At 44.1% G+C, this 25,867-nt stretch overlaps 1 protein-coding gene across 3 annotated transcripts in view; it reads right to left on the minus strand.

Annotated features, from left to right (window-relative positions):
• Window positions 1-1,140: 1,140 nt before the first annotated feature.
• fastkd2 (FAST kinase domains 2) overlaps window positions 1,141-25,867 on the minus strand; it is a 36,902-nt gene continuing 12,175 nt past the window's right edge. For all 3 annotated transcript variants that reach the window (XM_068035980.1, XM_068035979.1, XM_068035981.1), the window contains exons 7-12: window positions 25,002-25,177; window positions 17,181-17,344; window positions 15,472-15,693; window positions 9,990-10,077; window positions 4,849-4,963; window positions 1,141-1,807 (exon numbers count right to left, since the gene is read on the minus strand). In XM_068035980.1, coding sequence (XP_067892081.1) covers window positions 1,730-1,807; window positions 4,849-4,963; window positions 9,990-10,077; window positions 15,472-15,693; window positions 17,181-17,344; window positions 25,002-25,177 — 843 coding nt within the window. In that variant the 3' untranslated portion in view covers window positions 1,141-1,729. The remainder of the gene's footprint in view (window positions 1,808-4,848; window positions 4,964-9,989; window positions 10,078-15,471; window positions 15,694-17,180; window positions 17,345-25,001; window positions 25,178-25,867) is intronic.

A 25,867-nucleotide genomic window follows, 5' to 3' on the forward strand; every position in this document is an offset into this window, starting at 1 on the left:
GCTATTTCATAGAAGCTCTGTTTAATGCTTCCGGTCAACATCTCAGAACCTACCATTGTGGAACCTTCATCACCAGATATAGGCTTTAGCTGTCAGGTGCCTCATATGAGACATTACCTGTAGCTACATGTTGAATAGCAGGAGTAACACTTCCATGTAAAAAGCAAAATACTGCAGATGCTGGAAATCTGAAATAAAAACAGAAAATGCTAGAAATACTCAGCAGGTCTGGCAGCATCTGTGGAGAGAGAAACAGAGTTTAAGTTGCAGGTTAACAACCCTTCACCAGAACTAATTCCCACGTAACTTAATCCATTACTGGGTGGACAACTTAGGCTTGCGCTGGCTTCATAATTGCATGCATGGTCAAGGATGAACCAGATACTCTTCTGCCATCCCCACCCGTTTGCTACTCGTGGTCCAACACCACCGATCCCAGCACCTACACAACCTCATCCTGTTGGGGTGGGATACAGCAATCATGTAAGATGGTATAATCACTTCTATACTCTATGCAGTCCTTGTGCTTACTTGCCTAGGGGAAGTAGCCTCCTCCTCAGGCTATTTAGCTTTTGGCATTAGTTGAGTCTCTCATACCTCTCTCAAGGAGAAACAGTTAGATCTTTAGATTCTTTACAGATCCAGATTCTTCCCTCAAAGTATGTCAGCCATGGCTCAGTTGGTAGCGCTTTTGCCTCCAAGTCAGAAAGTTGTGGGTTCAAGCCCCAGAGACTCGAGCACATAATCTAGGCTGCCATTCCTGTGCCTGTACTTAAGGAGTACTGCACTGTTGGAGGTGCTGCCTTTCAGGTGAGACATTAAACCAAGGACCCTTCTGTCCTATCAGGCAGACATTAAAGACCTCATGGCACTATTTTTGAAGAGGAGCAGGGGAGTATTCCCCAGTGTTCTGGTCAATATTTATCCCTCAACCAATGTCGTCAAAATGCAGATGATCTGGTCATTATCACATTGCTGTTTGTAGGACCTTGCTGTGCACAAATTGGATCCTGCATTTCCTACATTACAATAGTGACTACACTGCAAAAGTTCTTCATTGGCTGTAAAGCACTTAGGCACATCCTGAAAGGTACCATATTTGTTTTATTTATTTGCAATGATTGGCTTTTTACACATATGCATTTGTTACTGTTTATTTATCAAGTTTTATTTTAAAAATCAGTTGTACATCTAATCCACATTCTTACAATGCAGCATCTCTCTCCTGAGCCCCAACAGTAACAGTCTAACACTGAGCCAGAGATAGAAGGGTGGAGTCCATTCATACCACTGCTGCCAAGCAGTAAGTTACATTCCTGCTGCACCCCAATGGGCAAAGAAAATTGAGCTCACCTTGTTGGCTGAAAGATGGAATGTTTGATCACAGTTGCCCAGCCTAACTTCAGATTAATTGAGAGAGAATTCCTATGACAGGCAGGAAAAGACCAGCTGATCCATCAAACCTGTCCCACACCCATGATGGATAGAGTATCACGACTAAAACAGAAAGCTGTGTGCATCTGTTACAGCTTCATTCCGAACTGGAGATTAATCTGAATCTATAGCTTCAGGACAAACGCAGCTTAGATTCAGTTTAGGGACTCAATTATTGAAGGGTTCAATGGCACCAGAGACCTGCTGAAACAGTTGACTGCTCATGGGCCATCAAGAGCGATCGGTCCATTGCCCTGTGTCCTTGGCTTAAGCAGCGCTGATTCTCTGAGGCTACTCATTCTGCGAAGATTGCACTCTTCAGGAACTTAACTTGCTCATCTTCTGACAGCTTCCCAAACTCCTGTTCTGAGACCTGGAAAAAATAAAGAAGATGCTGCAGGAAAAGCCAAGTTAAAATACTGAAGCAAGACAATTGGTATTAAAACCCTCCCCTCCCACAAAGAGCATGAGACAACGTGATTCGTCCCATGACCAATCAAGCAAGGTTCTCGGGCTTTGACAGAACACATGGTTGCATCTTCAGTCCCAAATGTACTTGAGTTCCCAGTATCGAGTATTTTGTCCTGCCAAATGGCAGGTCAAAATACTAGACACTGATGTGCTCACCCGAGCTGGCATACCAAGCATCCACACCATATTGACACAGTCACAACTGAGTTGGTCTGGTCATGTAGCCAGAATGTCTGACACTTGCTTACCAAAGCAAATCTTCTATGGAGAATTTGAGGCTGGGTTGCTCTCATGGCGGTCAAAGGAAGCGCTACAAGGACACTCTGAAGGCTTCGCTTAGGAGTTTTGTTATCAACCCAGAGTCCTGGGAGAAGCTCGTCCAGGATCGTTGCACCTGGTGCACACAAATAAAAAGGGTGCGGCCTCCTTAGAAAGCAAGTGCATATCACAAGCAGGGGGAAAATGCAATGAGAGGAAATTCCGAGCCAGAAGCTCATCCAAAACTCAATTGGCTGCGATATCCTGCCCTATTTGCATCAGTACCTTCTGGCGCAGATCGGCCTCAGCAGTACCTATGTGCCCACTGGAACTCTACCAGACACTCCAGATAATGGACATGGTCATCTTTGCTTCAAAGGATGAACAACACAACACTGAGTTCCCAATTGCAGCCAGATGGTTAGGGAGAGGAAGCGAAAATATTTTAATATGAAACCTCTTTTTCAGTTCCTCCTGATTTCTCTGTGCATTGATATAGTTGTGCAGATGCTGACAGTGCAGCACTGCAAGCAGCCAAATCACCACTCCCCTCTCCCTCAGTTTGAAAGGGGTACAGTGGTGTAGTGGTCACGTTACTGGACTCATAATTCAGAGGCCTGGATGAAAAAAAGAAAAAAAAGTTTCATATATAGACCGCCTCAGGACTCCCAAAACACTTTACAACCAATGAAATCGTTTTGAAGTATAGTCACTATTGTATTTAGGAAATGCAGGAGTCAATTTACACACAGCAAGGTCCCAGAAACAGCAGTGAGATAAGTGACTAGATAATCTGTATTTTTGTGGCATTGGCTGAGGGATAAATGTTGGCCATGACAGTGCAGAGAGCTCCCCTGCTCTTCTTGAAAATAGTGCCATGGGATATTTTGAGTCGATCTGAAAGGGAAGATAGGGCCTCAGTTTAACGTCTCATCTGAACGATGGCACCTCTGACAGTGCAGCATTCCCTGAACACTGCACTGGAATGTCAGGCTGGATTTTATGCTCAATTTGCTGGAGTAGCAGTTGGAGAATTTGAAATCGGCTTTAAAAAGAGATCTGCAAATAAAAAGCTGGTATCGGTAAAACTGAACATGAAGTTGTTTGATTGTCATAAAAAATCAAACAGGTTCACTGATGTTCTGTTAAAGGAAGGAAGCCGGACATCCTTACATGGTCTGGCCTATACATGACTCTAGTCTGACACCCAATGGGGTTGACTTTCAAATGCCCTCTGAAGTGGTCTCGCAAGTCACACAGTTGTATCAAACCATTACAAAGAAGGCAGTCCACCACCACCTTCTCAGGGCAAGTAGGAATGGGAAATGAATGCCAACCTTGCCAGTATTGCCCGCATCTTGAGAATGAATTAAAAAGCCTTGAAATCATGGTCCAATTGAGTTTGGCAAAAAGAAACCGTCTGAACAACAAAGCCATCAATCCAAAGGAGAGTTTCCCTCTTGGACACCAACACCTTCAGTCCACCTAAACCTGATACTTAGAGGGAAAATAAACTTAAAATTAAAGCTAGGCTATTCATCACTGATGTCAGGAAGCAATTCTTCACACAAAGGGTAGTGCAAATCTGGAACTCTTGCCCCCAAAAAGCTATCACATCTAAGTCAATTGAAAATGAAAAACTGACCGATAGATTTTAGTTGGGTAAGGGTATTAAAGCTTATGGAACCAAGGTGGGTAAATGGAGTTAAGATACAGATCAGCCACCTTGTGGGTAAAGTTGTGATACAGGTCTACCATCACATGCTAAATAGTCATGGCTTCAGCCCCCGAGGTTGTTCGTGGGTCAAATAGCATTTGCTGGACAAATTATGACAGAGCCTTTTGTCTCGCTGCTGCCCGGTTTCAGCCTGTAAATGGGATGGGGGCTGTTTATGAAAGAGAAGTGCAAAGTCCCACCAATGTACCACTGGATATCTGGCCTTTCTGACTTTTGGGCTGATCTTGATGTCGATGCTCAGTGACCCAGAAAGAGGCTGGGGCCTCATGAATATGTATAATTGGAGGGGTCAAATGACACTAACCCTAAAACAATTCCCATGTCAATCAGTGCTGCCACCATTACTTCCTGAATGCTCACACAAACCAAGTAACTAAATGACAGAACAGACCCGAGGGCTGACTGGCCTCCTCCTGTTCCTATGATTGGGTCACCCTGCAAATGAAGTAAAATTGGAAAATGATTACTGGCAAGGGAGAACTCTTAACTACCCATCCGTGGTGCTTTATTATTTGCAGATAGCTTTCCGCTAAACAAGGCAATAACCCAAATCCCATCCAGAAGAAAATAGTGCAATTATGGAAAAAAAACCAGAAAGTGCAGGAAATACTCAACAGGTCAGGCAGCATCTGTAGAGAAAGAAGCAGAGTTAACGTTTCAGGTCAGTGACCTTTCATTAGCTCTGATGAAGGGTCACAGACCGGAAACGTTAACTCTGCTTCTCTTTCCACAGGTGCTGCCTGACCTGCTGAGTATTTTCAGCATTTTCTGTTTTTGTTTCAGATTTTCAGCATCCACAGTATTTTGCTTTGGTATTAGAGTACAATTATGGAAACTTTATTCACTTGCAGAGTTATCATTACAACCTGAGCACCACAAAGTGCAGTTCCACCTTTTCTACTGGATTAGAAAGACTTCAACCCAAGGATGCCATTGTAAATACTTACCAATACCACACGGTATCCAAGTATCTCGAGATGCCGAATCTTCATTGCCAACCTCTCCTTGGGGTGCATTGTGCCAAAGCAAAAGGCAGATACTGGAGCATAAAGCACAGCCACTCTGCAAGGTACAAAATGGTGGTTATTACTCAGGGAAACATTTCAGCGGCGTGAAAGATTGATGCCGTAACAACAGGACCTTGTTTGAAACAATTATATTTTGCTCATGCAGTTCTTAAACCAAATGGCATTAACAAAGTTTTCCCTTTTGCTTTCAAAGGTTCTCCCAGACACTCATTATTTCTGCACCTTCAAACGGATATTGCCCAATCATTTGGGCCACACACTTCCCCATAACTCCAATCTAAGTAAATCCAGTTTCCAGCTTTAAGTGTGGTGTGGTGTTAAGTGTCACATTCAGTTCCTGAGCATGATTAGATCTTCCTTGTTTATCGTGCAATAAGCAACACAGCCAGATTCTCATGCCACCCACCCACTCAAAGGTTATGCTCAACTAAGGATTAATCTGTAGGCTCCAAGGTAACAAGGGTTGAAAGTAGTGAGAAAAAAAAATATCACAAAAGAGTTCACCTGAGGGGGTCAGGGAGGAAATACTGGCCCTGGGTTATTTGCCTGTCCCAGGAGATTACATGGCTGAGGTGGAGGAGGAAGTGACTAGTCATGATGCTTCAGCCATCATGAGTGCAGGGCAGGCTTGATGGTCATCTTTACATGTTTGTCAGGGAGTCATATAAAAAAAAAGTCATGCATCACCAGTTACTGATTTAGTCATTTAGTAGTATAGAACTTGAGTATTGCTGAAAATAGAGACTTGCTGTTGAAGCTTTTCGTCTTGCACTCATCAGGACAATCGCAAGAATAATTAATGTAAGGGAAAACAACAACTTATACTGCACGAGGAGAGAGTGCTGATTGGTTGGCAAGTGAACTTGCATTGCTATGGTGAATTCACCAGTTTCCGGTGACTGACAGTTAACTGCCAAGCTTTGTTTAAAATTTAAACCAGGCAGCTTGACTCTGATTGGTCACATTGGTTTGCTTACACGTCTTAATGGGCTCAAATTCAGCTCTGAAATGGAGCAGTCAAATGAGCTCCCTTTCCTTGACGTGCTAGTTGAGAAATTTGCTAGTGGTTTCTCTACCACAGTCTACCGCAAACCAACCTTCACTGGTCAATACACGCGTTGGGATTCTTACAGTTCGACGCGCTATAAGATTGACCTATCTGCAACCTCATAAATAGAGCCCGAGCCATTTGTTCACCATGCAAGCTTGATGCTGAAATAGGGAAAATCAAAGACAACCTGCGTGACAATGGCTACCCTGATCAGATCATTTCTTGCTTTATATCGTGCAAACATATGAACGGGCCTAAGACTGGGTTTTTGTCCCTGATAAGTGCCCAGTCTACCTCAAATTACCCTGGAAGGGTAATGTATCTGAAAAGTTTGAGCAACAGGTAAAGCTAACTGTTTCACGCTGCTATTATGCAGTAGCAACACGTATGGTGTTCGCCACTAACAGGAAGCTGCCATCAAGCCAAAAAGACGTTCTGCCTATCACAAATGAATAATGTGATATATGAATTTCAATGCCAGTGTGATGCTAGGTATATAGGTCAAATATCCCAAAGACTGCTGGATCTTATCAAACAACATGTCCCTTCTGCTGTTTGCAACAGGTAAGGTATGGGCTGTAGCCAACCAGCCCGTGCTTGCAAAATGCAAAACACAGTGTCCAACATTAAATGATCTTCAGTGTGTTAAAAATTACGCTGACAACTAAGTAAAGAATGTCAGTGAAGCTCACAGTGTGGCGCATTTGCACATACTGGAAGCTACTATTAATACACAGGGCCCTGTTCTTTGCAGACAGAAAGAATATGTACAAACACTGCGCCTGTTTCAGCTGAACAAAATAAGTGACAACCATTAAAATAAAAGCAAAATACTGCGGGTGCTGGAAATCTGAAACAAAAACAAGAAATGCTGGAATCACTCAGCAGGTCTGGCAGCATTTGTGGAAAGAGAAGCAGAGTTAACGTTTCGGGTCAGTGACCCTTCTTCGGAACTGACAAATATTAGAAAAGCCACAGATTATAAGCAAGTGAGGTGGGGCAAGAGATAACAAAGGAGAAGGTGCAGATTGGACCAGGCCACATAGCTGACCAAAAGGTCACGGAGCAAAGGCAAACAGTATGTTAATGGTGTGTTGAAAGACAAAGCATTAGTACAGATTAGGTGTGAATACACTGAATATTGAACAGCAGCAAGTGCAAACCTGAACAAAAACCTGAAAAAAACAGTGGGTAAGCAAACTGAACAAACTAAGATGAAATGAAATAAATGCAAAAAAAGATAGTAAAAAATGTAAAAAAGAATGTAAAAAAAAGGAAGAAAAAATAACTAAAAATGTAAGTAAAATGGGGAGCTGTCATGCTCTGAAATTACTGAACTCAATGTTCAGTCCGGCAGGCTGTAGTGTGCCTAATCGGTAGATGAGATGCTGTTTCTCGAGCTTGCGTTGATGTTCACTGGAACACTGCAGCAATCCCAGGACAGAGATGTGAGCATGAGAGCAGGGGGGAGTGTTGAAATGGCAAGCAACCGGAAGCTCAGGGTCCTGCTTGCGGACTGAGCGGAGATGTTCCGCAAAGCGGTCACCCAGTCTGCGCTTGGTCTCCCCAATGTAGAGGAGACCACACTGTGAGCAGCGAATACAGTATACTACATTGAAAGAAGTACAAGTAAATCGCTGCTTCACCTGAAAGGAGTATTTGGGGCCTGGGATAGTGAGGAGACGGGAGGTAAATGGGCAGGTATTACACCACCTGCGATTGCAGGGGAAGGTGCCCTGGGACGGGGACGAGGTGTTGGGGGTAATGGAGGAGTGGACCAGGGTGTCGCGGAGGGAACGATCCCTTCAGAATGCTGACAGGGGAAGGGAGGGGAAGATGCGACTGGTAGTGGCATCACGCTGGAGGTGGCGAAAATGGCGGAGGATGATCCTTTGGATATGGAGGCTGGTGGGATGAAAAGTGAGGACAAGGGGAACCCTGTCACGGTTCTGGGAGGGAGGGGAAGGGGTGAGGGTAGAGGTGCGGGGAATGGGTCAGACACGGTTGAGGGCCCTGTCAACCACAGTGGGGGGAAATCCTCGGTTGAGGAAAAAGGAGGCGCATCTGACGCATCTGCTCAGATGATGCTACCTTCCATGACGGTGCTTCTGATATGGTCCGACGCATCTGCTCTGATGATGCTACCTTCCATGACGGTGCTTCTGATATGACCTCCTTTTTCCTCAACCGAGGATTTCCCCCCACTGTGGTTGACAGGGCCCTCAACCGTGTCCGACCCATTCCCCGCACCTCTACCCTCACCCCTTCCCCTCCCTCCCAGAACCGTGACAGGGTTCCCCTTGTCCTCACTTTTCATCCCACCAGCCTCCATATCCAAAGGATCATCCTCCGCCATTTTCGCCACCTCCAGCGTGATGCCACTACCAGTCGCATCTTCCCCTCCCTTCCCCTGTCAGCATTCCGAAGGGATCGTTCCCCCCGCGACACCCTGGTCCACTCCTCCATTACCCCCACCACCTCGTCCCCGTCCCAGGGCACCTTCCCCTGCAATCGCAGGAGGTGTAATACCTGCCCATTTACCTCCCCTCTCCTCACTATCCCAGGCCCCAAACACTCCTTTCAGGTGAAGCAGCGATTTACTTGTACTTCTTTCAATGTAGTATACTGTATTCGCTGCTCACAGTGTGGTCTCCTCTACATTGGGGAGACCAAGCGCAGACTGGGTGACCGCTTTGCGGAGCATCTCTGCTCAGTCCGCAAGCAGGACCCTGAGCTTCCGGTTGCTTGCCATTTCAACACTCCCCCCTGCTCTCATGCTCACATCTCTGTCCTGGGATTGCTGCAGTGTTCCAGTGAATATCAACGCAAACTCGAGGAACAGCATCTCATCTACCGATTAGGCACACTACAGCCTGCCGGACTGAACATTGAGTTCAATAATTTCAGAGCATGACAGCCCCCCATTTTACTTACATTTTTAGTTATTTTTTCTTCCTTTTTTTTACATTCTTTTTTACATTTTTTACTATCTTTTTTTGCATTTATTTCATTTCATCTTAGTTTGTTCAGTTTGCTTACCCACTGTTTTTTTCAGGTTTGCACTTGCTGCTGTTCAATATTCAGTATATTCACACCTAATCTGTACTAATGCTTTGTCTTTCAACACACCATTAACATACTGTTTGCCTTTGCTCCGTGACCTTTTGGTCAGCTATGTGGCCTGGTCCAATCTGCACCTTCTCCTTTGTTATCTCTTGCCCCACCTCACTTGCTTATAATCTGTGGCTTTTCTAATATTTGTCAGTTCCGAAGAAGGGTCACTGACCCGAAACGTTAACTCTGCTTCTCTTTCCACAAATGCTGCCAGACCTGCTGAGTGATTCCAGCATTTCTTGTTTTTGTTGAAGTGACAACCATTTGCTGGTTCATTCCCTAGGGCAATGCCTTGACCAGAGTCAAGCTGCCTGGTTTAAATTTTACACACAGTTTGGCAGTTAACTGTCAGTCACTGTAAACTGGCGCATTCGCCATGGCAACGCCTCTACCAGAGTTCACTTGCCAACCAATCAGCACTCTCTTCTCATGCCGTATAAGTTGTTGTTTTCCCTTACATTGGTTATTCTTTCGATTCTCTTGATGAGTGCAAGACAAAAAGCTTCGACATCACGTCTCTATTTTCAGCAATACTCAATATTTTGACTTATTCAGAAAGAGGAATTAAAAAGTAAAAGATAAGGCGAAAGCTGTTGTGCTCACCAGTCTTGCAGCTGGTGTCTAGACAGGTGAAAATTACCAAGCTAATCTACTAAGAAGCAACAGTAATGGAAAACATGTTTAACTGAAATTCTAAGGCATTGCCTGGAAACTGTTAATTACAGGCATATATAATGGTTACATTGGTGTAGCCACCGATGTACAATACACCTCATGAAGAAATCTGTATAAATCCTATGGAAAAGCTCTTAAATCCTAAATGTACATCACCAGGCAGCAAGTTCACCAACACAAGCTGGATCAATCAACAGATTTGCAAGACAATAGTCCTTACCGCTGTATGTTAGTATCATGGTCAACCTCATCACCCTGAGGAAAGGGGACCACATTCTTTCCCTCCTGGTCCAAAGCAATTTCAAAATCTTGGCAAGAGCACAGAAAAGAGAGATTAATGCTGATGGAAAGCAGTTAGGAAGAGTTTCCATTCAGAGCGTGTATTTAAAAAAAAACATTTCTATTCTTAGTACATTAACTTCTATTGATGGGAATGAGGTTTGAGTGCTCAAGTAATGCTTCACTGGTTTGTAAAACGTCATTCGACCACATGTCCTCTCCATTATCAAGACTGTCTACTTCCACCTCTGCCCCTGCCTCAGCTCATCCGCTGTTGAAACCGCTTATCCATGTTTTGTTACATCCAAAATTGATAATTCCAATACTCTACAGACTGGCCTTCCACCTTTATCTTGCTAGGTAAGGGATACTTCACCTAAAGTGCAGGGCTGTGTGGTAAAGCTGTCTGTTTAACACCAGTTTTGCCTGTCAGTTAAATGCCTTTTAAAATAATGAGCAAAAAAGCCACCTTCCACCCTTTATAAACTTCAGCTCATCCAAAGTTCTGTTGCCCATATCCTAATTAACACCAAGTCCTGTTCATCCATCATCCCTGTGCTTGCTGACCTATATTGGCTCCCAGTCCAGCAATGCCTCAAATTTAAGATCTTCCACCTTGGGTTGAAATCCCTCCATGACCTCCCTCTCTCTGTAGACTCTTCCAGCCCTACAATCCTGCAAGAACACAAGACGACAAGAAATAAGAGAAGTAGACCATATGGCCCATCAAGCCTGCTCCGCCATTCAATACAATCATGGCCGACCTTGGGCTTCAACTCCACTTTCTTGCCCGCTCCCCATATCCCTCGATTCCCTGCCAGACCACAAATCTATCTTTCCCAGCCTTAAATGTATTCAATGATGGAGCATCCACAACCCTCTGGGGTAGAGAATTCCAAAGGTTCACAACCCTTTGAATGTAGTAATTTCTCCTCATCTCAGTCCTGAATGATTGGTCCCTTATCCTGAGACTGTGTCCCTGTGTTCTAGATTCCCTAACCAGCGGAAACAATCTCAGCTTCTACCCTAGCAAGCCCTTCAGAATCTTGTATGTCTCAATTAGATCGCCTCTCATTCTTCTAAACTCCAGAGAATATCGGCCCAATTTACTCAGCCTCTCATCATAGAACAATCCCCTCATCCCAGGGACCAATTTAGTAAATCTTCACTGCACTGCCTCCAGTGCAAGTATATCCTTTCTTAAATGTGGAGACCAAAACTGCACACAGTATTCCAGGTGTGGTCTCACCAAAGCCCTGTACAATTTTAGTAAGACTTCTTTATTCCTGTACTCCAATCCTCTTGCAATAAAGGCCAACGTGCCATTTGCCTTCCTAATAGCCTGCTGCATCTGCATGTTAACTTTGTGCGTTCCTTGTACGAGTACCCCCAAATCTTTCCGAGCAGCAACACTTACCAGTTTCACATCTTTTAAAAAATACTCTGCTTTTCTATTTTTTCGACCAAAGTGCATAACTTCACACTTCCCTAAATTATACTCCATTTGCCATCTTGTTGCCCACTCACTTAACCTGTCTATATCTCTTTGCAGCCTCCCTATGTCCTCCCCATAGCTTATCTTTCCACCGAGCTTTGTATCATCAGCAAACTTAAGATACATTATTCACTGTCTCTCCAACTAAGTCACTAATATAGAGTGTAATAGCTCCAGCAATGATCCTTGCAGCACCCCACTATTCACTGCCTGCCAACTTGAAAATGCCCTATTTATGCCCACTCTCTGCTTCCTGTCCATTAACCAATCCTCTATCCACACTAATATATTACTCCCAATGCCATCAGCCCTTGTCTTGCCTATTATCTTTTATGTGGCACCTCATCGAATGCCTTTTGAAAATCCAGGTATTCTACATCTACTGGTGCCCCTTTATCTACCCTACTAGCTACATCTTCAAAACCTCTAATAAATTTGTCAAACAGGATCTCCCTTTAGTAGAACGTAATAGGAGCAGAGTAGGCCATTCGGCCCCTCAAGCTTGCCCTGTCATTCAATAAGGTCATGGCTGATCTGCCCCAGATCTCAACTCCTCTTTCCTGCCAGCTCCTCATAGCCCTCAACTCCCCGATATTTCAAAAATCTATCTACCTCCTCTTTAAATACTTTCAGTGACCTAGCCTTCACAACTCTCTGGGGTAGAGAATTCCAGACATTCACTACCCTCTGAGAGAAGAAATTCCTTCGCATCTCAGTTTTAAATGAGTGTCCCCTTATTCTGTAATTATGTCCCTAGTTCGAGATTCCCCCACTAGTGGACACATCTTCTCAACATCTACCCTGTTAAGCCTCCTCAGAATCTTGTACATTTCAATAAGATCACCCCTCATTCTTCTAAACTCTAATGAATAAAGACCTAACCTGTTTAGCCGTTCTTGATAAGTCAACCCCTTCATCCCAGGAATCTGCCTAGTGAATCTTTTTTGAACTGCCTCCAATGCCAGTACATCCTTTCTTAAATACAGGGACCAAAACTGTACACAATACTCCAGGTGTGGCCTCACCAACACCCCGTACAGCTGTAACAAGACTTCCCTATTTTTAAACTCCACCCCCTAGCAATAAAGGCCAAAATTCCATTTGCCTTCTTAATTACTTGCTGCACCTGCATGCTAACTTTTTGTGTTTTATGCACAAGAACACCCAGATCCCTCTGTCTACATTCTTCTCACTCTGTCCTCTTGTACATCTACAAATTCCTTCGTCCCACCATTGGTGGCTGTGCCTTCAGCTGTCTAGGCCCCAAGCTCTGGAATTCCTTTTTAAACTGCCCCATCTCTTTCTTCCTTTAAGACGCTGCTCAAAACCTACTTTAACCTGGCTTTTGGTCACCTGTTCTAATATCTCTTTATGTGGCTCCATATCAAATTTTGTCTGAAAATGCTCCCCTGAAGCTCCTTGAGACATTTTCCTTTGTTGAAGGTGCTATATAAACACCAGTTGTACTGTTGAAAGGCAATGAGACAGCGGAGATGGGGGTTAAGGAGTATAGGTGGGATGTACTGAAGAGCAATACTGATGCTGCCAATGCAGAGGGTTTCCTATGCAAATCAATCAGAGTCATGGTCATCACAAATGACACAATTCAATTTGTGGTGGCTGAAATTTACACACCCTGGAGGCATGAAGCACAGTGGGACTGAGAAAAATTTCCATATGTGGAGATTCCTGCTCTTGGACCAGGTCCCCAATGTTTATCACAGTTACAACACACCACATGCATTTCTAAACCTGACTATGCAGCTGTGTTGGGGTAGCTCGGGCACTGGTTTCCCTAAGCCCCTCACTCTGAGTGCTAGACTCTGCGCAGATCAGGCTGCACGAGATTGGAAGCCAGACAATGTTATGTCAATGCAGAGGAGAAACAGGACTATGGGAAGTGAGCAGCAGGACAGAGCTGGCACAGATAGGATGGGCTGAACAGCCTCATTTGTGCCCTATACTTCTATACTCCCATATCAAAAAACCGTGCAGAAAGCAACCCAAATCTTGCCACTAAACTGCCTCTGAATATTTGCCTGTAACACACCAATGTTTTATGCTTCTAAGAGTTTAGGTTGAGCATGTGCTGTCTCTTTGAAAGAGCTAGTTGAATAACCACACTCCTCTGCTCTTTGTCCACAGCTGTGGAAATTTTTCCCTTACAAATTTATATATTTTTTAATGCATTCTTGGGATGTGAGCATTGTTAGTAAAGCCAGCATTTATTGTTCATCCGTAATTGCCCTCAAGAAGGCAGTGGTGAGCTGTCTTTTAGAAACCACTGTAGTCCATGTGGTGTAGGTACACCAACAGTGCTGTTAGGGAGGGAGTTCCAGGTTTTTAACCCAGCGACAGTGAAAGAATGGTCAGAATAGTGTGTGACTTGGAAGGAAACTTGTAGGTGGTGGTGTTTCCATGCGTCTGATGTCCTTTATTCTTCTAGGTGGTAGACGTTGGTTTGGAAGATGCTGTCGAAGGATGCTTGGTGAGTTGCTGCAGTGCATTTTGTATATGGTAGACACTGCTGCCACTGCGTGTCAGCGGTGGTGGGAATGAATAATTAAGCTGGTGGATGGGGTGTCGTTCAAGCGGGTTGTTTTGTCCTAGATGGTGTCGAGTTTCTTGCGGGTTGTTGGAGCTGCATTCATCCAGGCAAGTGGAGAGTATTCCATCACACTCCTGACTTGTTCCTTGTGGTTGGTGGACAGGCTCTGGGGAGTCAGGAGGTGAACTACCCACTAAAGAATTCCTAGCCTCTACCCTTCTCTTGTAGCCACTGTATTTACATGGCTGGTCCAGTTAAGTTGCTGGTCAATGGTAACCCCCAGGATGTAGATGGCAGGGGATTCAGCGAGGGTAATGATGTCGAATGTCAAGGGGAGATGGTTAGATACTCTCTTGTTGGTGCTGGTCATTGGCTGGCATTTGTGCGGCACGAATGTTACTTGCCACTTATCAGCCCAAGCCTGAATGTTGTCCAGGTCTCGCTGCATGCAGGCACAGACTGCTTCAGTATTTGAGGAGCCGTGAATGGTGCTGAACATTGTGCAATCATCAGCGAACATCCCAACTTCTGACCTTATGATGGAGGGAAAGTCATTGATGAAGCTGCTGAAGATGGTGGGGCCTAGGACACTACCCTGAGGATCTCCTGCAGCGATGTCCTGGGGCTGAGATGATTGGCCTCCAACAACCACAACCATCTTCCTTTGTGCTAGTTATGACTCCAACCAGTGGAGGGTTTTCCCTCTGATTCCCATTGAATTCAATATCTAATTTCCTTTTGAACGTTATTATTGAATCGGCTTCGAACGCACTTTCAGGCTGTACATTCCAGATCAGAACAACTTTCTACATCAAAAAAACTCATTCTCCCCACCACCCCCAGTTCTTTTGCCAACTACCTTAAATCTGTGTCAACACGAAAGCAAAATACTACGGATGCTGGAAATCTGAAATAAAAACAGAAAATGCTGGAAATACACAGCAGGTCAGTCAGCATTTGTGGAGAAAAAAACAGAGTTAATATTTCAGGTTGTGACCTTTCATCAGTTCTGATGAAAGGTCATGACCTGAAACATTAACTCTTTTAAATCTGTGTTCTCTGGTTACCAACCCTCCAACCAGTGGAAACAGTTTCATCTTACTTACTTTATCAAAACCCCTCATAATTTTGAACAGCTCTATGAAATCTCCCCTTAATCTTTCCTGGCCAAAGGAGAACAATCCCCGCTTCCCTACTCTCTCCACACAACTGAAGTCCCTCATCCACGTATCATTCTGATAAATCTCCTCTGATCTCTCACCAAGTCCTTGACATCCTATGAGCAAAAGGTACTGAACTCTCTCTGTAACACAGCCTTCTGGAGCCACAGCAAAAAAAAAAGTTGTCAAGTAACCAAACACTTTAAAAAGATTCAAGTACCTATAAAATGAATGTTTTTCAACACCAACCCCTGGTGACACAGACTGCTGTCACCCAGGATGGCATCCACTGCCTTCTGTACCTCTGAATTCACCGAAACACTGGGCAGTAAGGGATTGGCAACACTGGCATTCACTGGCCTGACAAAGGAAGGATTTTCTAACTCCAGGCACACGTTGATGTACTGAAGCATCCGCTCATTCGACTCACGGTTGACATTGGCTAGAAAGAATAAAATCAGAGAGGATTTCAAAGCAACAATGAATATATTTTTTTGCAGTTTACTTGGACCCTGAGAGAAATGATTCAGGTTGTCACATTCCAGAAAGTGAATGATAGAACTGGAGTCAATATTTCTACAATTTTATAATTTTTTTATTTATAGAGATACATATTCCAAACATGCATCTCCTAAACCAACCACCAGAGTTTTCAGTCTGTTTCTATTTATAGGAGCACAAGTGAATCCCCAGTTAATGCCCAAAATCTGCATACAATTAAACACCATTAATATATAATTAACACAGTTGACCACTTTTGTCAGTCTAAACAATGATCCTCTAGATATTACAGCTGTTGTGGATGTGCTACCTTGTGTAAATGCAAGCAATGTGGGTAGAGAATTGGTGAGGAGGCAAGGAAAGAGTAGAAATAATGGATCTGTACTCAAATTGGCAGGACGTGACCAGTGGTGTCGCCCAGGGATCTGTACCAGTGCCACAGCTTTTTACTACTTTTATAAATGATTTAGGTGAAGGAATAGAGAGCTGTACATTGAGGTTTGTTGATCACACGAAGCTAGGTGACACAGTAGGTAATGTAGATGAAAGCAGAAAGTTGCAAAGGGATATTGACAGATTAAGTGAGTGGGTAAAACAGTGGCAGATGGAGTTCAATGTGGGAAAATTTGAAATTATCCATTTTGGACCCAAGAAATATAAATCTGAGCATTTTCTAAAAGCTGAGAAAGCTAGGAACTGTGAAGGAGCAGAGAGATTATGAAAAGCTTGTGGACATGTATAAAATATTATTAAAAAGGCTAAAGGAATGTTGGTCTTAATCTCAAGAGGGCTGAAATACAATGGTTTGAAGTTATGTTACAGTAATATAAAGCCCTGGTTAGACTCCATTTAGAGTACAGTTCCAGACATCACACCTCAGGAAGAAGATATTGGATTTGGAGGAGGTGCAGTGCAGGTTTGCCATGAAAGCTGGGCTAGAAGGGTTAAATTATGAGGATAGGTTGCACAAACTAGGCCTGTATTCCCTCGAGTATAGAAGATTAAGGGGGTGGTTTAATTGAGGAGTTTAAGATGATTGAAGGAATTGATAGGGTAGTTGGAGAGAAACCATTTCCTCCGGTGGGAGAGTCCAGAACAAGAGACATAAACTTAAAATTAGAGCCAGGCTGTTCAGCAGTGATATCAGGAAGCACTTCTTCACACAAAGGGTAGTGGAAATCTGGAACTCTCTCCTCCAAAAGGTTGTTGGGACTAGAAGCCAACTGAAAATTTCAAAACTGATTTTGATAGCTTTATATTAGGTAAGAGAATTACGGTTATGGAACTGAGGAGGGTATATGGAGTTAAGATACAGATCAGCCATGATCGAATTCAATGGCAGCATACGTTCACGGGGCTGAATGGCCTCCTCTTGTTCCTAATGCACAGTTAAAATGAATAGGAAAGAGTAAATCGATGATCACTTACCCGAAGAACGAAGCTCACTCAGGATGTCATCCTGAAACAGTTGGCTCAGAGCAGCCTGGGGATAATGGCCCATCAGACATAAATAGTAAACCCCACGGAGCAGCTCCAGTGAAGAACATTTTGACAAATACAACTGAAATACATCACTTAAAGTCTGTAGAAATCTGGGAGAAGAAGAAATCCAACAAAATTTAAATTTGTCTTCCAAAACCAGTTAAAATGACAGGGCCAAGACTCACATTGACCACAAGCCAGAAAAACAGAGTTGAACAGTACTTTCACTCAGCCAAATATAGGTTAAAAGTTAACTTGCTCTCCACACTTTGGGGTGAATTTTATGCTCTTCCCCTCATTGGTTTTGGAGGTGAGGAGAGCATTTAATCGGGCGGCCACCTTCCTTCCTCCACCCAAATTAAGTCTGGGGTGGGAAGGCCTGTGAACAGCCTTCCTGCTCCAATGCCAATTGAGGCCTATAAGGGGGCAATTAATGTCCCATTAAGGGCCTCATCCAGCTGCCACCGGAATTGCCCAGCGGCAGGCGGAACATGCCAAGCAAACCCACGCGGATTGCTTGCCGGATCCGGTGGGGGCTGGGGTGGAAAGATGTTCCCTCGTTAAAAGAGGAACCTCACATCGGGAAGGGCGACCCGCTGAGAGTCGCCCCCCCACTTCCCTTGCTGCCGACACCCCTCCCACTGAGACTTACCTGTGGCCTGGTTCCAGGGCATCCGATGGGTCCAATACCAGCAGCAGCCACTGCCTCCACAGTGGCGCTGCTCAGTTAAAGAGCTACCAGCCTCTGACTGGCCGACAGCACTCAGCAAGCGGGACAAAGCAGATGAGCTGAAGGCACAGTGGTTAGCACCGCAGCCTCACAGCTCCAGCGACCCGGGTTCAATTCTGGGTACTGCCTGTGTGGAGTTTGCAAGTTCTCCCTGTGTCTGCGTGGGTTTCCTCCGGGTGCTCCGGTTTCCTCCCACAAGCCGAAGACTTGCAGGTTGATAGGTTAATTGGCCATTATAAATTGCCCCTAGTATTGGTAGGTGGTAGGGAAATATAGGGACAGGTGGGGATGTGGTAGGAATATGTGATTAGTGTAGGATTAGTATGGATGGGTGGTTGATGGTCGGCACAGACTCGGTGGGCCGAAGGGCCTGTTTCAGTGCTGTATCTCTAAACTAAAAATAGACAGTGGCAGTATGATATCATAGATATTACAGAAACATGGCTTAAGGAGGAACAGGAATGGCAGCTCAACGTTCCTGGTTACAGGGTTTTCAGATGTGATAGGGAGGGGTATAAGCAAGGAGGGGGAGTGGCAATTCTGGTCAAAGAAACTATTACAGATGTGAGGAGGGATGATATTTATTTATTTTGAGATACAGCACTGAAACAGGCCCTTCGGCCCACCGAGTCTGTGCCAACCCATTTATACTAACCCTACAGTAATCCCATATTCCCTACCACCTACCTACACTAGGGGCAATTTACAACGACCAATTTACCTATCACCTGCAAGTCTTTGGCTGTGGGAGGAAACCGGAGCACCCGACGAAAACCCACGCGGTCACAGGGAGAACGTGCAAACTCCGCAAAGGCAGTACCCAGAATCGAACCCGGATCCCTGGAGCTGAGAGGCTGCGGTGCTAACCACTGCACCATACGTTGGAAGATTCATCAAATGAGGCCATACGGATTGAGCTAAGGAACAAAAAAAAGGGGCAATAACACTGCTGGGAGTGTACTACAGACCCCCAAACAGTCAGAGGGAGATAGAAGAGCACTTATGTAGGCAAATCTCTAAGAAGTGCAACAACAATAGGGCAGTAATAGTAGGGGATTTTAACTGCCCGAATATTAACTGGGATAGTTTTAGTGTGATAGGAATTGAGAGAGCAGAATTCTTGAGGTGCATTCAGGAGAACCTTTTTGGCCAGTATGTAGCAAGTCCAACAAGAGAGGGTGGAGTTTTAGACTTAGTTTTAGGAAATGAAGATGGGCAGGTGGAAGGAGTGGTAGTGGGAGAGCATTTTGGTGGTAGTGATCATAATTCAGTCAGTTTTAACAGAATTATGGAAAAGGACATGGACAGAACAGGAGTGAGAGTTCTCAATTGGGGCAAGGCCAACTGTACTCAGCTGAGGAGTGATTTAGCGAAAGTGGACTGGAAACAGCTACCTGAAGGTAAATCAGTGTCTGAGCAGTGGGAGACATTCAAAGAGGAGATTCAAGGGATTCAGAGTAAACACGTTCCCACAAGGAAAAAGGGCGAGATGGTCAAATCTAGAGACCCCTGGATGTCAAACAGCTTACAGGATAAGATAAGGCAGAAAAGGAAAGCTTATGCCTGACACAGAGAACTCAATACTACAGAAAGCGATGAGGTGTATAGAAAGTGGAGGGGTGAAATCAAAAAGGAAATTAGGAAAGCTAAGAGAGGGCATGAAAGAATATTGGCAAGCAAAATCAAGGTGAACCCAAAGATGTTTTATCAATACATTAAGAGTAAGAGGATAACTAAGGAAAGAGTAGGGCCCATAAATGACCAAAAAGGTAATCTATGCGTAGGGGCAGAAGATGTTGGTATTGTTCTTAATGAATACTTTGCGTCTGTCTTCACAAAAGAGGGGGGCGATGCAGATACTGAAGTTAAAGAGGGGTGTGAAGTACTGGATGTGATCAACGTAGGGAGAGAGGAAGTATTAATGGGATTAGCATCCAGGGCTGGATGAAATGTACCCCAGGCTGTTAAAAGAAGCAAGAAAGGAAACAGCGGAAGGTCTGACCATCAATTTCCAGTCCTCATTGGATATAGGTGTGGTGCCAGAGGATTGGAGCACTGCTAACGTTGTATCTCGGTTTAAAAAGGGAGCGAGGGATAGTCTGAATAATTACAGGCCAGTCAATCAAATCTCAGTAGTGGGCAAACTATTGGAATCTATTCTGAAAGATAGGACAAACTGTCACTGATAAAGGCATAGATTAATCAAGGATAGTCAGCATAGATTTGTTCAGGGAAGATCTTGTCTGACCAACTTGATCGAATTTTTTGAAGTAACAAGTAAGATAGCTGAGGGTAGTGCAGTTGATGAGGTCTACATGGATTTTAGCAAGGCTTTTGACAAGGTCCCACATGCCAGACTGGTTAAAAAAAAATCCCATGGGATCCAGGGAAATGCAGCAAGGTGGATACAAAATTGGCTCAGTGGCAGGTAATTGTCGACGGGTGTTTTTGCGACTGGAGAGCTATTTCCAGTGGCATTCCGCAGGGTTCAGTACTGGGTCCTTTGCTTTTTTGGTATATATTAATGATTTGGACGTAAATATAAGGGGCATGATCAAGAAGTTTGCAGACGACACAAAGACTGGCTGTGTGATAGATAGTGAGGAGGATAGCTGTAGGCTGCAGGAAGATATTGATGGTCTGGTCAGATGGGCAGAAAAGTGGCAAATGAAATTCAACCCAGAGAAGTGTGAGGTGATGCATTTGGGGAAGTCAAACAGGCAAAGGAATACACGATTAATGGGAAAATACTGAGAGGTGTAGAGGAAGTGAGGGACCTTGGAGTAAATGTCCACAGATCCCTGAAGGTAGCAGGACAGGTTGATAAGGTGGTTAAGAAGGCATATGGAATCCTTTCCTTTATTAGCCAAGGTATAGAATATAATAGCACCGTATAAATCATTGGTTAGGCCATAACTTGAGTACTGTGTGCAGTTCTGGTCACCTCATTACAGAAAGGATGTAATTGCACTAGAGAGGGTACAGAGGAGATTTACGAGGATGTTGCTCGGACTGGAAAAATGCAGCTATGAGGAAAGATTGGATAGGCTGGGGTTGTTCTCCTTGGGACCGAGAAGGCTGAGAGGAGATCTGATTGAAATGTACAAAATTTTGAGGGGCCTGGATAGAGTGGAGGTGAAGGGCCTATTGACCTTAGCAGAGAGGTCAGTGATGAGGGGCATAGATTTAAAGTGATTGGTAGATAGATTAGAGGGGATATGAGGAAAAGATTTTTCACCCAGAGGGTGGTGGGGGTCTGGGACTCACTGCCTGAAAGGGCAGAAACCCTCAACTTATTCAAAAGAAGTCTGAATATGCACCTCAAGTGCCGTAATCTGCAGGGCTATGGACCAAATGCTGGAAGGTGGGATTAGAATCGGTGGGACGTTTTTTGACTGGCACAGACATGATGGGCCAAGTAGCTGCTTTCTGTGCCGTAAACCTTCTATGATTCTATGATCCTGGGGTAGCGAGACAGGGCTTTCGTTGGCACTTTTACCAGTGGGTGAGGCCCCCGTGGCCAGGATAAAATCCTAGCCCTCATCTTCTATTTTATATTTCCCTACATATTACATAGAATTTACAGTACAGGAACAGGCCATGTGGCCCAACTAGTCTATCCCATGGGATTAAAGGAGCAGTGGCTGCATGGATACGCAACTGGCTAAGAGACAGAAAGCAGAGAGTAGTGGCAAACAATTGTGTTGCAGACTGGAGGAAAGTATACAATGCCGTTCTCCCAGGGGTTCGTGTTGGGACCACTGCTTTTTTTGATATATATTAATGATCTGGAATTGGGTAAATAGGGCATAATTTCACAGTTCGCAGATGACACAAAACTCAGAAATGTAGTAAACAGTTAGCAGGACAGTAACAGAGTTCAGGAATAAATGGACCAGTGTATGGACTGACATACGGTAGATACAATTTAAGGCAGAGAAGTGTAATGTGATTCATTTTGGTAGGAAGAATGAGGAAAAGCTATATAAGCTAAATGGTATAATTTTAAAGGAGGTGCAGGACCAGAGTGACCTGGGTGTGTACGTCCACAATCCTTTGAAGGTGTCAGGACAAGTTCAGAAAGATGTTAAAAAGGTATATGGGATCCTTAGCTTTATCAACAGAGGCCTAGAGTACAAAAGTAAGGAAGTTATGCCAGTCCTCTATAAACCACTGGATAGGCTCCAGCTGCAATATTGGGGGCAATTCTGCACATCACACTTTAGGAAGGGTGTCAAAAGAGGGTGCAGAGGAGATTTACTAGCATGGTATTAGGGATGAAAGACTTCAGTTACATTGAGAAACTGGAGTTGTTCTACAAATTATATACAGAAAAATTATTGTAATCTTGCCTGTTCTCCTCAAAGCAGAGAAGGTTAAGGGGAGACTTGATAGAAGCGTTCAAAATCATGACGGGTGTTGATGGAGTAAATAAAGAGGAACTGTTTCCAGCAGCAGAAAGGTCAGTAACCAGAAGACACAGATTTAAGGTATTGGCAAAAAAAAAGCAAACGCAACATGAGGAAAAAAAAGTTAACGCAGTGAGTTTTTATAATCTGGAATATACCACCTGATAGCGTGGTGGAAGCAGATTCAATAATAAGTTTGAAAAGAGAATTAGATAAATACTTGAATGGGCAAAATTTGCAGGATTATAGGAAAAGAGCAGGAGAGTGGAACTAATTGGTTGGCTCATTCTAAGAGCCCAGGACTGGCACAATGGTCTCCTTGGTATTACAATCAGATGATTTAGACCACTATGTCTGTTGCAAGTGTCAGGAATACATGAATATGCTAATTTTTAAAATTATGACCTTGTTTACCGTGCTTGCTTTGTTCAAAGAACTTTTAAAACTAGATGACAATTGGATTGTACCAGACAATTTGTGCATAGCAAGGTCCCACAAACAGCAGTGAAATAAATAACAAGGTAATCTATTCTTTTGTAATGTTGGTTGAGGAATAAATATTGGCCTGGACACTCAGGAGAATTTCTCTGCTCTTCAAAATAGGGCAAACGGGGGCTCAGTTAAACATCTCATCCAAAAGATGCCAACTCAGACAGGGCAGTGCTCCCTCAGTACTGCACTGAAGTGTTAGTCTGGATTGTGTGCTCTAGTCCTGGAGTGGGACTTGAAACCACAAACCTCTGACTCAAATGCTTCAATGCTATCACTGAGCTGTAAGAACTGTGAAGGATTAAAAAACATAGAAAAAAATAGGAGGAGGTCATTCGGCCTTCGAGCCTGCTCCACCTTCAATACGATCATGGCTGATCATCCAAACTCAGTAACCTGTTCCTGCTTTCTCCCCTTAACCCTTGATCCCATTAGCCCTAAGAACTATATCTAACTCTTTCTTGAATATATTTAATGATTTGGCCTCAACTGCTTTCCGAGGTAGAGAATTCCACAGGTTCACCACTCTCTGGGTGAAGAAATCTCTCCTCATCTCAGTCCTAAATGGCTTACCCCTTATCCTTAGACTGTGACCTCTGGTTCTGGACTCTCCCGCCATCAGGAACATCCTTCCTGCATCTAGTCTGTCCAGTCCTGTTAGAATTTTGTCGGTTTCTATGAGATCCCCTCTCATTCTTCTGAACTCTAGCGAATACAAGCCTAATCGACCCAATCTCTCTTCATACATCAGTCCTGCCATCCCAGGAATCAGTCTGGTGAACCTTCGCTGCACTCCCTCCATAGCAAGAACATCCTTCCTTAGATAAGGAGACCAAAACTGCACACGATACTCCAGATGTGGTCTCACCAATGCCTTGTATAATTGCAGCAAGACATTCTCGCTCCTGTACTCAGATCCTCTCGCTTATGAAGGCCAACATACCATTTGCCTTCTTAACTGCCTGCTGCACCTGCATGCTTACTTTCAGCGACTGCTGCACCTCCCCCTTTTCCAATCTGTCGCGTTCAGATAATAATGTGCCTTTCTGTATTTGCCACCAAAGTGGATAACCTCACATTTATTCACATTATACTGCATCTGCCATGTATTTGCCCACTCACTCAACCTGTCCAAATCACACTGGAGCTTTTCTGCATCCTCCTCACAGCTCACACTCCCATGCAGCTTTGTGTCATCTGCAAACTTGGATATATTACATTTAATGCCCTCATCTACATCATTAATATACATTGTGAATAGCTGGGGTCCTAGCACTGATCCTAATGGTACCCCACTAGTCACTGCCTGCCACTCGGAAAAAGACCTGTTTATTCCTACTCTTTGTTTCCTGTCTGCCAACCAGTTCTCTATCCATGTCAGTACCTTACCCCCAATCCCATGTGCTTTAATTTTGCACGCTAATCTCTTATGTGGGACCTTATCGAAAGCCTTCTGAAAGTCCAAATACACCACATCCACTGGTTCTCCCTGATCTATTCTACTAGCTACATCCTCAAAAAATTCTAGTAGATTTGTCAAGCATGATTTCCCTTTCGTAAATCCATGTTGACTTTGTCCGATCCTGTCATGACACTCTCCCACCAACTTCTAAATGCCTCAGAAATGCATTTTTTTCCCACGGTTCTCTCCGAACTGGAGAGGAGAGATAGGAATTGCTAGTTGAAGAAAGACTAGGTCCATCTAGTTGGCTCTCTACCATCCTGGCAGTTGCATGATAGAATAATTAAGAGTTGCTGACTAATCATAGGAATCAATCTGCACCAATTCGCCGACAACAGATGCAGACATAACATGAAGAAAATCCATGTGGGGCCCATGCCTTCAGCTGCCAAGACTTAAGTTCTGGAATTCTCTCCCTAAATCTATTTGCCTCTCCATTTCTCTCTTCTCCTTCAAGTTGCACCTTAAAACCCAGCTCTTTGACCGTGCTTTTAGTCACCTGTCTTAATATCTCCTTAAGTGGCTCGGTGTCACATTTTGGCTGATAACACTTCTGTGAAGTGCCTTGGGACATTTTGCTATGTTAAAGGTGCTATATAAATGCAAGCTGTTGTGGTGTTAATGCAAGGAACACCTGAGCAAATATTAGATACAGCACTATCAGTACTGAGACTTACTGCTCAGTCCAATCCTCCTTTGGTCGATGGTTCAGCAGGGAGTACACACGAAGAACTGACAGCACATCCTTCAAAGCCAAGGATTCAGACTTTGCCAGTACAATCGGTGCAAATATATTCATCAACTCGGTGTGACGAAAGCCAAGATCCGCAAACAGCACCAGGAAGTGAGTTAGCTAGAACAGAGAATGGTAAAAATATTAAAGTAAAAATAACAGCACTTGCTTTCCGTGCTCATCAAGGTACGAATTACATTCTGGAGCACTTTTGGTACAAGCAAGCTATTACACAGATTAGCTGTGAACTAAATCTCGCAGCGCATCACCCCACCAAGCACTTCCAGGTGATATAACAAGATTAAACTCTAAGGCAAAGCTCCCTCAACACTGGCATTGCCACTCGTCACTATCAGAACCACACCCCCTTTACTGCATTGTCTATGGCAGGGGTTCTCAATCGGGGGTCTGTGAGAAGATTTCAAAGCATACGCAATAGGGGTGGAGGAGAGAATGAAAGAGCCCGTACAGTCCCCATGCCATTCTTTCTTGTTGCGCGATCAGAATGTGCATCATTTTGTGACAGATGCAGAGGCATGCTGGCAACAATCAAGCACCTGGTAGGTGCTGCAGTTGTGTGGATTTACAGGATATGTTAAACATTTGCCACACTGAAGCTCCCATGAACCCTCATGTTCTGTCACAATGCCTCAGGTAGTGAAGGCATTGCCGGGAAAACATCTGGTGCTTTTCATTCAGTTCTGCATAGAAGGGTGTCCATTTTCCAGGGTGCACTCTGATCCAGCAGCTTTATTTGGGGCTGGTTAGGGATGGTGGTGCTGTATTCTCTAATACTGAAAGTGCTGCTCC

Source organism: Heterodontus francisci, chromosome 7 (assembly GCF_036365525.1).
Source record: "Heterodontus francisci isolate sHetFra1 chromosome 7, sHetFra1.hap1, whole genome shotgun sequence".
Taxonomy (NCBI): domain Eukaryota; kingdom Metazoa; phylum Chordata; class Chondrichthyes; order Heterodontiformes; family Heterodontidae; genus Heterodontus; species Heterodontus francisci.